At 38.7% G+C, this 14,826-nt stretch overlaps 1 protein-coding gene across 1 annotated transcript in view; it reads left to right on the top strand.

The window, feature by feature from the left end:
• LOC103038694 (roundabout homolog 1) overlaps positions 1 to 14,826 on the top strand; it is a 356,100-nt gene that overhangs the window by 45,065 nt on the left and 296,209 nt on the right. The window contains exon 2 of the mRNA XM_022681288.2: positions 2,785 to 2,923. Coding sequence (XP_022537009.2) covers positions 2,830 to 2,923 — 94 coding nt within the window. The 5' untranslated portion in view covers positions 2,785 to 2,829. The remainder of the gene's footprint in view (positions 1 to 2,784; positions 2,924 to 14,826) is intronic.

Raw genomic sequence — 14,826 nt, 5'->3', positions numbered from 1 at the left:
TGTAAGTCTGAGGTCTCCTTCCGCTAAAATCCATTTTTTCTTGTTGTTTGTGAAATACTATAGGTCTCTCTGAGTTGTATATGCACGCTGCATATGAAACTCTTTCTCAGCCTCTATTGTCTGCAGTAGCTAGTAAAAGAAAAGCCTCAGAAATTCGAGTTGATCAGAAAGATGTAAAATGTCGACGTCAACCAGTGCTGAAGCCTCATATATATCAATTGCGTAGTTTATGATGCATTTTAAGTAACACAATACATTGAAATTTTGGTTAATACACTATCTGGGCAGGTAAATATCAGAAATAAATATGTAAATAAATAGTAATAGTAATAATAATTCAAAAAGTAGTGGGTTTATTTGACTGTCTAGTATTATTTAAAGCTACCATACAACACTTTTGGTATACCATTTTTAGGGGGAGGATGAGTGGGTGGGGTCCATGGGGGGAGCCAAATTCTGTCTTTCTTCAGAGACCACTAATTCAGTGAAATAAAACAGGGCTAAATAGAAATACAAAAAAAAACGGCTCAAATGGCCTTTATTCATACTAGAGACCACAACTAGATATTTTAAAACGAATTAAAAAACAAGGACCATTAAGGATTGTATTTTCTGTAGTAACTCATAACATGAACAGGATGTATTATCAGATACTATAGTATATATTCACTGATCAGCTATAGAGTACGGCTCGAGTCGTTGTTTGTTAATGTGTGTCAATTTGGCAACCCACATGAAATTCACATCTGGGGAGGGGCAGGTAGTGTAGAAACCTATCTATCCAGTGTTTGGAAATCAGACTACTTTGGCTTTTTTACGCAATTGTTTGCATTTATTACTGATTATTGCTTTGATTTCAATTATGTTCGAGTTCATGAGCTGCTACAATTACACTAAATTGGTTTTACCAAGCAAACATCCACATATCTTTAAGGGCATTTTTTTTATTCCGAACTGAGGAGCATGTGCTTTGTGAGTTCGGTTGTCCGGAACATCCAAAGTACTGATGTCTGGTCCTCCTGAAATGAGTGAACTCTGTTGGTGTGGTGCATTGCAGGTGTGGAAGCTATCTGCTCCCTGTGCCACATGTGGGGTTGCGTGATTGGTTCATTTTGTAATGTAAGACACAGGGCCCAATTTTAGCGATCTATAGGTAAACCGTCAACTGTGCACTGCGCAGTTGGTTTAGGGCTTGTCAGTGTGTCTTTGCTATCGTAACGACAGGAAAAGTACACCTTGCATCACTTGAAACACTTGAAACAAGGCATGGTCAAATTCTCTGAATTAATCATGAGTGTGTTTTGGGTGTAACATGCAATAAACCAACCAGCGTGTAACTTGATATTTCCTCTGTGAGCTCTGATCAGTTCTTTTGTTAAAAAAAGTTATTTTGTTAATAGCATTTATTGTAAAAAAAATGTATATATATATATATATATATATATATATATATATATATATATATATATATATATATATATATATATATATATATATCGATATATTGACCTGGATCATTGTTGTAATGGCACAAATTGTTGAAAAAAAGAGTTTGTTGACACATATTTGTTGTATTCCTGGCTCTTTGTTTGTCTGTTTGTGATTAAATAAATAAAAAAAATATCATAGATCTTCTGGCTGCAGATTTACCGCTCTTTCACTCTCTACAAGTTTATTTGGCACAAAGATACAGCATTTCTCCAGTTGGTCTTTCCAAAACCAAGTGGGTGACTCTTGTTAAGTGCACAAGTCATCTGTGTGCAGCCATACGAGCAGTTTCACTGTGACTATTAAAGCACATAAACATTTATTTTATACTGCCAACTTCAGTTCCCTGATATTAACAATCTGTTACTCTACACATGTAGTGAGAAGGAGAAGTCTGTATGTAAATAAAGATTCTCTCACAGCGCACAAGGATTTCTCCAGATTCTCTGAATTATTTTTGATGATATTACTCTATGTGCTGCAGGTGGTGGAATATGCAAAGCCTTTACAATTTTACGATGCCAAACGTTTTTCTGAAATCGTTCCACAGTTTTTACCTGCAGTTTTGGGCAGTGAACCTGTGTCCATCTCTGCATCTGCCTATTTTAAATTCCACTAATTTTAATCATTTCAATCATTTCATCTAAACACATGCACAGAAAATAACAAACAAAATAAAATCATGTGACCAAAAGGTCAAATATTTCACAGTAAACACAATTTCTTTAAGTTTGCATTAAAGAAAGCATTGATGTAAATATTTCCTAAATATGTTTTGCTTTCCTAAACGTCAGTTTACTCTTTTGTATAGTGAATTACAATAAAGATTCAGCTAGTATGCTCTAGGACAGGGGTCGCAATAGGCAGCCCACAGGCCAGATGTGTCCTGCAAGCATGAAACATCTGGCCTGTGATGTTGTTTAAACTATAATTAATGATAAAGAAAAAAAAAGAATAAAATAAAAAGCTTCTCTGGCTAGCTTTTGTTTACATACCTCCCCTTTCTCTCTGTTGTGCTTGGCATGACTTTAGTTTCTCCTTATGTTGCCGTTTTTTCCTGGCTGCATCCCAATTCCATAGCCGGGGCAGTGGTAATGTTATGGACCACAACCGTGATGACCCGTGTTTGATCCCTCATGAGGAGTGTTGTGATTATTCATTTATTTTTTTACTTTCTTCTTGGGTTTACCTGCTTTGAGATCAGAACTGTTCTGCAATTGGGTTTAACAACCCTCTGGACTGGAGAGCTACTGGCATGTCATCTTCAGTAATCTTGTCTTGTCTTTTCTCCTGCAGGTGAAGATAGGAGGCTGTGTGGCGGGTAATGGGACAGTGAGCACCATGCGGGTCAAGTGTTCAGGCGTCTCTCTCCTCCTCATCGTGGCTCTGCTGGGATTGGCCGACTCAGAGCCGCCAGAAGACTCTGTAGCTGCAGGTAAGAAAAAGCTGTTTTGTGCAATAGTTCGAACCTTTTGAATGAGATGAGTCAAGAACTTTCAGTCATCCTATCTCCCCTGAGGTTTGATCAACACCACCTTTCAAATGACATGCGTTCTGCATATTCATTGTGGTTGTGCACTTCAAAAACAGTGTGTTCTGACTCTAGATAGTTTGGATTTGATTGTGTGTTTGTCTCGAGTTAATGACTTGAATTTCTCGTCCTCTTAATGTGTTTGAGAGCATCAGATGTAAAGTTGTGAAGTTGTAAAATCTAGAATTTTGAAAGTACCCTCAAGTGCAGAGCCGTAGTGCAATGACCATCAAAAACATTGAAGATGATGAAACTGGCTTTCATCAGGATTGCCCCCGGAGAGAAAGACCAAGAGTTCCTCTGCTGCACAGGATAAGTTCATATAGAGTTACCAGCCTCAGAAACTGCATATTAACAGCTCCCCAGATAAGAGCCAGCAAGATACTTCTTCACACAGTATTTTGGTTTGTTCAATACTTGTAAGTCACTACATGATTCCTTATGTGTTTCTTCATAGTCTGGATGACTTCAGTATCTATTTACAATTTAGGAACTGAAGTTGCTTGGCCGAGAAGTCAAGTTTTCATGTTTTTAAAGACTGTTGACACCATGAGTGAAGATGTACCGGAATCTTCTGAATGAAGAGCCACAGATTAACATTCAGACCTCAGCTGTTTTACATATAAGCTGTCTCTGTTTCCATCTGTTTTCATTTAAGGGTCTAGAAAGGTTATAACTTATGAGGCTAATTTTCTGTTGCGATATTTATATCTATCAGGCAGCGTCGCACACTGTGTTTTCTCTCTCTCTCTCTCATCTCATAATCTCGTAGGTGTTGAAATGTGTTTGCTGGTGACACGTTGAGCTAGCTTGAACTGAAATGACAGCAGGATGAGTTTGATGTGCACGGACTGTTGGCAGGCGCCGCGTTATTTGCTGTTCTGGCAGAAAACACCACAAGACAAATAGGCTTGGCCGCCATTCACCAGGTTCAACGATCAAATGCATTCCCTGTCTAAACAAACCACGCACCGGCGCTAACTGCTCCATTCTGCCCTGTCGAGCGCTAATGCTAATGAAATATGAAAGTACAGCAAACTACGGCTAATTAAAATCACACGCAGGTGTGAACACACGCAGGAACATGCGTATACTGTACACTACACCCTCCCGTGCTTCATCAACCTCTGGGCATTCTTTCAGAGAGGTGGTTAGGAAAAAACCCTATGAGAGAAAAAAACACGTAAACACAAGCTAACGCTCATGCTCATGCTAGCAGAGCTTTGGTAATGCTAATTAAGTTCAGAAGCACGGCAGTATAGAACTGTGATTAATTAAAATCACACACACGTACGAGCACACACACAAACATGCTTCCCACACACAATCTTCCCCATGCTAATGCCCAGTCTGTGTGCATTCATTTACAGAAAGCAAAAAATGAGCTAAAATGCTAACACATCTTTGCGTGATATGAAGAAAGTAATCCCAGCTGGCATTTCAACGTTGAATAAATGTTGAATCAACCTTGATCTACGTAGATGTTATGATTGAATCAATGTTGAATTAACTTTGTTTTTTGAAATCTGAATCAGCGTTGATATAGCAACGTTGTTTCAACGTCATACGTTTATGATTTCTAAAATGAGAAAATCCCCTGGTTAACAGAGTGTTGACCATAAACTTACATCACTGCAGTAAAGCTGAGTATAAAGAAAGTTCTGATCTCAAAAACAATAAAACCATAAAACTATTAGAACATGAACATGATGTTAAATTAAAAATTAGTTACTGCAAATAGAAGTAAAACACTGTTTCATCCCTTCATCCAACCGTATTTAGAAATTATATGGTGAGGAAATGTAAAATGCTGATTCAAAAGGCAGAAGGTTGAGGACATTATGTTGATTCAACGTTAAAATTTCAACCATAGCACAACCATTAAACATTAAATGTTGATTCAACGTTAAAATTTCAATCAGTTGTACACACAGTACTGTTTATCTTGTTAAAGAGAAATCTTGAGAAATCTAGTGTGTAATGAACTTGGGGTTTAATGAAACGTGATAATGAATTCAAATGTTTTTTTTTTAAATAGCCTCCCTTTATTCGCTCCCAGCATTCTGAAATACAGAGCTTTTAGCTGATGCTCCCAACAGGCCTACAATGCTGGTGATAGGGGCATAGCATTGCTCATACAAATAAATCACTATTTACTATTTACACCATTAACATGCTCATTGTAGCTCCACACATCATTGGTAGAATTCTGTGGGCCCTGACATTTAAAACAAGGCACTAAGAACTTGTGCCCAGATTATATAGATAAATTAGGCTACAATAAATCAACTGATGAGCACAACAGTATGGGAACGCAACACTATGCCCCAAATACTAGCATTGTAAGCTTGTTGTTGTTAAATGTGCTGTTTGAATACTGTATCATACAATGTTACAATCAACGAGTATCGCTAACTATACTAACTATTCTGGGATATATAAAAGTGGGAAATATTTGGGTTTGCTTTGCCATAAAACACCAGTAAATGACTGTGAAAATAGTTTTTATAACACTCTAAATCTTTAGATGCTGTTTGTTGATTCTTCTGTATAATAGTATACAAATTGTAATGTTTTACTGGAATAGCATCAACTTGATGGTATAAGAAGGAAATGGCAGATAATGATGCAAGTGTAGCGCCAGATCCAGCAAGGGAACTTGCAGTGGTGCAAATCAATGCTCCATCACTCTGTTATTTCAAAACTGGGTAGTAAAATTGAATACTCTAAAAATTGATCTGGTGTGTTTGTGTAAAATGTGTGGTATGTATGTAAGTTTGTGTGTGTGTGTGTATGACTGTGCCCAGATATGGATTGGCACTCTGTCCTGGGTAATTGCTGTAGTGCCCGATGCAGTCCTCCTCCAGGTGGACGGTCGTTTCCGGTTGAGAGTACGCTGTGTGCTATTGGCTGCCGCTTCTCACCGGTGTGTGGATGAGTGTGGATGTAATGTGCTTGTGTGTAAAAACGTGTAAATTGTAAAGCATCTTTGGGTTTCTAGAAAAGCGCTATATAAGTTGAACTTCATTTATTCATCATAAATTAACCTGCACTTTTACGATTAGTATACATTCCATACTTTATAATTAACATTAGTGTCTAGTATGAAATTCGGACTCGGCCAAAGTGTTTAAAGCTGTACAAATCCATACTTTCGATATGAGGCAATTATAGAAGCAGACTGTGACGTAAAATCAAAGTGAATTTCCTGGATGGAAGCATTTTTCAGATCCTGGAAAGAGGATACGTCTACTCATCCTACATATAAATATGTGGCAAACTATGATTCATTTCAATTACATGCATGCACTATATCACTTCCCTCTACCTTGCCATAGAAAACCTCATTGTGAAAAACATACATACATTAGTAGTCATGCTATCACATCACTGTGTGAGTTTAATTAAATATGAAAGTACAGCAAACTACGGTTAATTTAAATCACACGCAGGTGTGAACACACACACACACAAAATACATGAAGACCCCCAGCCCCCAAACCCCCAAACCTCCTCCCATTCCCCAGCCCTCCATCAACCTCCAGCTATTGATTTTGAGAAGTGGGCAGAACATCATACGTATAGTAGATACACACACACACACACACACTATCACACACGCTAGCACATCTCTGGGGCAGAGGTAATTACTGCATCCGTCACAGGGAGAGTGTGAATAGGCTTTTATCTCTGGCCCGCATGGAGGTCAGCCATTGCTCAGAGACACAGAAAGCAGTGCTGCGCGGCTCCCGGCCTTTGAGGCTGAAGTCATTTCTCCCATACTAAGCACTCACACTCACACCGCTGCGCTCATTAATTGTCGCCCCGCTGCTTTAGAAGAGTCGGATCTCGATACGGATACACGTTTAAAAGGTGCCACAATAGCGCGCTCACTCTTTACCGCTGCAGCGGACAGATATCTATCTGTTTCAGACCGTCTCTTAGTCCATTAGCTAAATGACATAATGGTCTGTGGGCTAATCTGACAGGTTATGAATCAGCCCCTGCTCTATAATGTGGTGTATTGTACCTGTATGTGTGCAGAGGGGTGAGAATAGATAAGAGAATAAAGAGTAAAATTCGCAGAATTAGCTGACATTCCTCTAGTCCAGCTGACATGAAAACTAAGATTTTAATGGAAAAGACTTTTTAAGATTTGTAGACTTGGAGTAGAATTTAACTAAATGTTCACAGGTGGCTACTGAAATACTTTTTCAGTAACAGCTGGTGGATGTTGGACACCTTGAGCTTGAGGATGCCCCACAGATGCTCAGTTGGGTTTACAGTAGGTCTGGAGACATACTTGACCAGTTCATCACCTTTACCTTCAGCTACCTTCTCATGAAGGCAGTTGGAAGTGTCATCTTGGACGTGTTTTTAGGGTCATTATCATTTTTTTAAACTGCCAAGCAGCCCAGTTTTTAAAGGAAAGGGATAATATTGTGCTTCAGAGTGTTGGAACTCAACAGGCAGGCAGTACAGGCAGCCCTTATCAATTAATCAACCTTTTTAAGGAGTCGGAAGTACATTTAGGGCACCCCTCATTTTGAATTTTCATGACTATATCCCACTTTCAACTTTCATGACTATATTTCTCACACTGATAAAAAAGAGAGTTCTTTGCCATGAGGTGCCATATTAAATATCTAAGGGCTGGCATGAGAGAGCTATACCAAAAACACAAACTTTATAACAGTCCTACTCCCTATTTACACCTGGAACCTAACTGTAACAAGTTACATGATACCAGGAAGGAACACCAGCAAAATTGAGCACAATTTGGACATGTGCTATTTGCTAGCTATTTAGACGATAATGGCTGTGTGTTGAGTTATTTTAAGAAGATAAAGTAAATCTATACTGTTATACATGCTGTGCACTGACTACTTTAGGTATTATATCAAGTATATATCCGTTTCATTTTTAAAGTATTGTCCCTTATTATAATAAAATATTTGCAGAAATGTAAAGAATATATTAATTTATATTAGATACTGCATATCTGTGCATGGGTGTTTAAATAGATAAGATCATCTGACATTGTTCTGGTCCAACTGAAATTAAAAATGGAGATTTAAATAGAAAAGTCAGCTTTCAGAAGTTAGAATGTGCAAAGAAGTCCTCGTTTCCAAGACCAAGACTGAAAGAAAGAAAGAAAAAAAGAAAGAAAGAAAGGAAAATGTGGGATTCATTAATTAATACATTGTGTCCAAGAATTAACGACTCCCTAAAGTTCCTAGATCATCTGATGAGCAAAAACTCAAAACCCAATTCTCTCACTACAGTGGACTTGTCTTTTTAATTAACAGCAAGATTTGCAGCCCCATAATTCAAATTGTGGTGTATTGTAGGTATATATGTGCATAGGCGTGTGAATAGATAAGGGAATTGGCAAATTTTGCGGAATTAACAGACATTTTTCTGGTCGACTGAAATGTGGAGAATGTGGAAAATGGAGCTTTTAAAGGATATAACTTTAACTTAGATCCCATACAGTCTTTACTTTCTTTTTTAATGTACTGTATGCTAATCGTAGCATTTATATCATAGCATGCTTTTTTCAAACTGCTGCTGATGCAGCATTGCCGAGTAGCATCACAGTGCGCTCGGAGGAAAGCGTAGCGACTCAGTTCTGATACATCAGCTCACAGACACCTTGTGCTGATCGACATCACCCTAACAGTGATGAGGAGAAAGACCACCATCTACCCACCCAGAGAGAGAGCAAGGCCAATTGTGCTTTCTCAGGGTTCCGGCAGCTGATGGCAAGCTGCATGACTGGGATTCGAACCAGCGATCTCCCGATCATAGTGGCAGCACTTAGCCTGCTCAGGGCAGGTATTTGAACAAGCATTGAGTGGCCACTGGTTGCAGGACCTCATTAATGTAAAGTTGGGCTGTCAGAGTTCCTGTAATGAAGACCAAAAGTGATCTGCCACTGTACAAAATTGCACCTCACACCAGGTTAGCTACAAGTGCTGAAATAAAGATGACAGCAGCAGAATTAATGAGTCCCTCTAAGTTCTCAGATCATCTAATGAACAAAAGCTCACCCAATTCCCCAACAACAGTGCACTTATCATTTTAATTAACAGCAAGATTTGCAGCCATGGAGCTCAAATCTTGCAGTCTGCAGAGTCTTCATCCAGCATATTTGCTCTAACCCCACACTGCACCTTCCAATTCATTAATGACCCACGACCCAGGAAAGAAGGGAACCTAATTAGAGAGATACATAGACACACGGTCAGAACAAACACCTGTGGACATCCGTGGCCCTCTATCGATTCACTGAAGCATCCAGAGACTTAAACGCTTCCCCCACTACTTCAGCAGTAATGAGGTGAACCTGGAGTGCCTCCAAAGCTGGGATTAAATGAAAGGCCAACTTCATGTAGTACAAGGTCACTGTCATTGGCGGTGATGGCTTGTCTCTTTGAGAGAGAGAGAGAGAGAGAGAGAGAGAGAGAGAGAGAGAGAGAGAGAGAGAGAAAGCGCGAGAGAAAGAGAGAGAGAGAGAGTTGGGACCGATCCATCTTCTTTCATTTAACAACCAGCTGCAGCTGCTATAGAGAGGTTTGTTAAAGTGATCTCTTACAATATTACAGTTTATTAATATTACCTTCACAACCCTGATTCATACAAATGGTAGGACAGTATGGATTACACTGCGATTTAACATAATGCATTGTTTTTTTCATTATTTACTTCAGCTTTGCAAAGAGAATAAGCTCAAGATATTTAATGTTTTTTTATGGTCAGCTGGTCCAGTGTTTGTACTCTCTTCTTCAAAATCCTTGAAGTCTTTGTATTGTGTCCAGCATGTGGTTTTGCTTAAAAGTACACTTAGAAAAGTTATCCTCGGAAAAGTTGTATCCTAAAGGCGGCATATGTTGCTCTGAGGGTGTACTCACACTAAGCGCTGGCGTTTTGGTTGGTGGTTCTGCCCCCTCCCCACTCCCCCGCTGGCCTGCACTCACACTGCATTTGAACAATCCGTGCCCGAGCACGCTTACGTCATTACTCACTGCTCAGTGGGCTTGGCGGTGTTATGCCAAATTCATCACCCCCGCCACGAAAAGCACCCTCTCTTGGGAGCGTGTGTTCTTGATAAAAGCAGAGATAATCTCCATTAACATACTTAGAAATATGTGCCAGAAGTCATGGTTATCTCAGCCACGGTTACATATGTCGCAGTTACATACGTGCGCACTCCCAAGAGGAGGTGCTTTTCTGTTTTTTACCGGAATGTTGCATCACTAACATCATCTCAATGCGTACCGACTCCAAGTGAACGTACCATGCGTACACTGCCCAAAAACAGTGTGAATGGTTCTTTTCGTCTTTGGTCCAGAGTTTACAGCATTAACTTCTAACTTCTTGTTGTGTTTGAAATTATTCCAGACACCAAAAAGACAAATAGCAAATGATTTTGGGTGCTTTGGGGTTTCTGAGTGCTGTGAAGAACGAATACAGTGAAGCCTACTAACTTCAGCGCTTCACACTACTGTTAGAGCTGCAAATGCTGTGGTAATTTTAATAATACATTTAATATAACATTAAATTACTGTAGCTTACATCTAGTCTTTACTTTTTCTTTTAATATACTGGCTTTTTATATGTCTTTATGACATTTATGTAATATCTGTTGAGTGTAGAAGTTTTGGACATCCGCAGAGTCTTAAGACCTTGGGCTCTATTTTAGCTATCTATAGCTCAATATAGTTCAATTGCAGATTGCGCAGCTAAATTTAAGGCGTGTTGGACTGTCTTTGGTATCGTGAAGGCATAAAAAAATGTGTATGGCTCGAAACGCGCAAAAGAAATTAACTAATATTCTTAATTAATCATTGGTGTGTTTTGGGTGTAACGTGGAATAAACCAATCAGTGTGTCTTGCCATTCACTTTAGGAAGCAGGTGAGCTCTGACTTTGGCATGTTCGTATCTTAACAGTGCGACGCTTTGTGCGCCTCAGTGGAGGATACTGACCTGTGAGTTCATGCTTTGAAGGTATGCCAGCAGCTCATTTAAGGAAACAGCAATGTTATTTTATTCTTTATTGCGTTTATTGTTGAATTAAAAGCCGACTGTTGTCTAGGTTTATTTCAGTCAGTGGCGCACCTGTGTTTTCCGCCACCAATATAGCAACACGGCAAAATTTACCTGAACACACCTCACTTCCAGACAAACAATCGTTTCAAAAAAGGGTGAGTTATCGCTCTGCAGGGGACCTGAGGTTTTAACAGGTGCTGTAGGTCTGAGTTTATTCTGCTGAGGAAAAAAGCTCTCTCTTCACATCTTGGCGAGCTTCCCAGTGATTGTAGAGGGATGGAAAGATAAAAAGTGTGACAGGACACTTGAGTTTGGAGAAGAGCCTCGAGCTACGGCGGAAATAAAAGGAGGGTTTGAAATTCACTGTAGATACAGAAGTCAGGTCCGTTAAAATGGATTTGGCTGGGGCAAGGTGTGACAATTTTCCGGCGAGTTCAGTGTTCGCTCGAGTCTTTTAACCTTCTGTGTTATACCCAAGAAATGAACCCATACGTTACAGTGCTAAAGCACGTGGCTTGGATGCTAACAGGACAGGTGGGAGAATACAGATCATCCTTTCTAACCCTTCTGTCTGCATGCAGCCTGAATTTTAATACTTGCAGTAAATGCATCTTTCCTTTATACTCTGTACTTACTTCCAAACAGACAAAAGAACCAATACAATTTTATTAATAAGCAATAATACATTCGAGCTTTGTGTTATAACATGTAATATTGGCACTTCTGTGACACAGTCGTAGAGGTGTATAATGATATTGCATTTGGTTTGTATTTGGTTTGTAAGCGCTGCATCATTGCTAGGTTACCTGTATGTGGTGGAGTAATACTCAGAGAGCTTCAGTTACAGTGCATTACCGGCTGATGTTGTCACTCATAAAACTCCTCTCAGCAAATCACATTGCAGGGTCGAAACTAACTGTGGTATAATGTGAACATCCATGTGACATGCTTCTAAATCACCCTTTTAGGAACTTTTGCATTTTTTTTAGGAGTGTGTGAAAAATACAGAGGGGTGTGTTGATCTGATTAAATTGCATTCAGATAAATGTGTAAATGTGGAGAAAAGGTGGTGTCCGGATGATATCCGTATCGATTTCAACACAAGATTGTAATATTAGTATCGTATTAGTGGTGGACAAACTGTTCATAATACCATATATGTAGTGCATATATTAGATGACCAAATACAGAAATATTATATATAATGTTAATATAATATATACTATAGTAATACAGAATATACTGTAGCACTAAAAAGAATTCCACAGTTTTTACTGAGCAGGAAAAGTGCCTCAGTTTACATGACGTGTAAAGAGTTTTCTTTTTAAATCTGTAGAGAAAAACCTTTAAACCCAAGAAATTCTACGTTTTTTTTTTTTTATATATAAAGAATGTATTTCTTTCATTAGCTGATTTTCCCAAATATACCTGCTAAATTCAAATGGCCAAAAAGAGTAATGGAAAATGGCTTTTGGAGTGACTTAACTAATCAAGTTAAATATAAAAATTTTTGCTTGATTTAATATACCATCTAACGTTTGTTCCAATGACTGTAATGGTGTTGGAAATACCAAGTGCCTCCCAAAATAGCATGAATACTAAATTCGTAACTTTTTTAAAACATTTGGGTGGAAACCCAGCAAGTGTTTCAATTGGTATAAGTCACATAACCCTTTTTTAATACTTTCAGAGATAAAATATGATTTGAGTTTGCCTGCTGCATTAATGGGAATTAAACTCACAACCTCCTGAAGATGGAAGGTGAAGCTGTAGTCTGCAGTTGTTGTGTGAGCTGAAGTAGGAGTGGGTTAATCTGTGTAGTGAAGTGAGAGCATGTGTTTGATGGTAAAATAAAATAATGAATACACTGTTCTTGTTAGAGATCATAATGAAGAGCTTTCATCTCGGCACAGATGTCTCCTATTAGCCACTTTATCAGGACATCTGTATGTGTGTGTGTGTGTGTGTGTGTGTTACTTCTAAAGTTACCTGGCTTCAGTTTTGGAGTTTTGGTCTGTTTAAAGCTTTGATTTGAACTTCTAATCTAAGGGTTAAACTGACTAGACGTTCTACTTCATCTACTTTACTGTTGATGATAATGATGATAATGTTCTACATCCATTCAGAGATTTCTTAATCTTAATTACCATACGTTTCTCATTAATCGAGGTTCCAGACCTGCACAGAGTTTGATTTAAAGCCTCGTCGCTGGTTTCAGAGCGAGTGCAGGAGATTTGCTCAGATGGTTTTCATGAATGTCTGCAGGAAACGCAAGCGCAGATGAACTGCACTTCATGAAATATTGCTATGCGCAGATAAGCTGGGGTTATGACGGAGTGTGAGAGCGATACGTCTGCTATCTGATTGAACCCAAGCGCAGGGCTGACTTCATTTCCCATGGTGCCTCTGGGCTTGCCTGAATAATCTGGACCATCTTCGCATTAACCCCAGGGAGAGGAGGTTCCCAGATAACATTGTTGTTGCAAATGTACCTGTACGGCTGACTGGCATGGCTTTAACTTCAGGCTTCCGTCATGCCTTTTTAATTCCTCCGGCTCTGCAGTGAGAAGATGCTGGTCTTCGATATCCAGGAAGAAGCGGAGGGGGACTTTTATCTCCAGCAGGAACGAGCGTGTGTTTGCTTGTGTGAGCGTGAGAGTGTACATGGGCGAAATGAACTTGAAAACAAATGTTTTGGATGAGCATTTTTTAGATAAGCCTTATGTTGTCCTAGCTGTTGAGCCATGCAGTCCACACACACAAAGATAAATAGCTAGCATTATTTCCAATGGCTGTTTCTGTATCAGTCTATTTTAGCCACCATTGCTGTTGTTGTGGGTAGAGAACACTCTAAGACTTTATGAATGTGATGTTTCATGAATGGGTCTGCTGTATGGAGGTGGTGGAATAACCCAAATCGTTGTATTTTAGTTTTTTCTTAAACAAAAAAAAAAAAGCTCATTTTGATATTCACTATAAATATTGGTAGTATATTGGCGATTTTTAGTTTACTTTATATGTTGATCATACAATGTGTCCCTTTTACTGTTTAAAAATTTCTTGATGAATGGACCAATAAACATTCCTCAAAATGACCTGGAATGAACTCAACTTATTACATTGACTTCCATTAAACATTAAGAAGGTTTTATCGCTTTAATGTAAAGTGGCTGTTTGAGATGTACATGTATTTCATTGGACAAAATCCACTAGATCATTCATGCAGAGGAACAAGTACAATGTTCTGAAATGATCATATCAGTCCCCAGACCTGAATATTATTGAAAATCTATGGTGTGATTTAAAGCGGGCTGTTTATGCTCAGAAACCATCAAACCTGTCTGAACTGGAGATTTAGGTTTAGTAAAAAAGAATGGTCCAATATACCTTCAACCAGAAGCTCAACCTGACTCTCATTGGAGGCTATAGGAAGCATTTAGAGGCTGTTCTTTCTGCAAAAGGAGGATCTACTAAATATTGATGTGATTTTTCTGTTGTTGTGCACTAATGTATGCACTTTCTGTAAATCCTATAAACTTCAGTTTATTTCTTAAATTTCACTGTGTTCATCTGCTATATTACACATTTAACTAAAACTGCTGATCCGAACAACCAATGATTTATAAAGGAAAATCATGAAAAATAATAGGGGTGCCCAAACTTTTTCATACCATTGTATATGTTTCAATTGTATATGTTGAATTTGTAGCTAAAAAAAAAACTTTTTCTTTTTGGATTTTCTGAATTATGTCTA

The sequence above is a fragment of the Astyanax mexicanus genome, chromosome 20 (genome assembly GCF_023375975.1).
Source record: "Astyanax mexicanus isolate ESR-SI-001 chromosome 20, AstMex3_surface, whole genome shotgun sequence".
In the NCBI taxonomy this organism is placed as follows: Eukaryota; Metazoa; Chordata; class Actinopteri; order Characiformes; family Acestrorhamphidae; genus Astyanax; species Astyanax mexicanus.
Note: the sequence above shows the minus strand (reverse complement) of the source record. Positions and strands in the feature narration are given on the sequence as shown.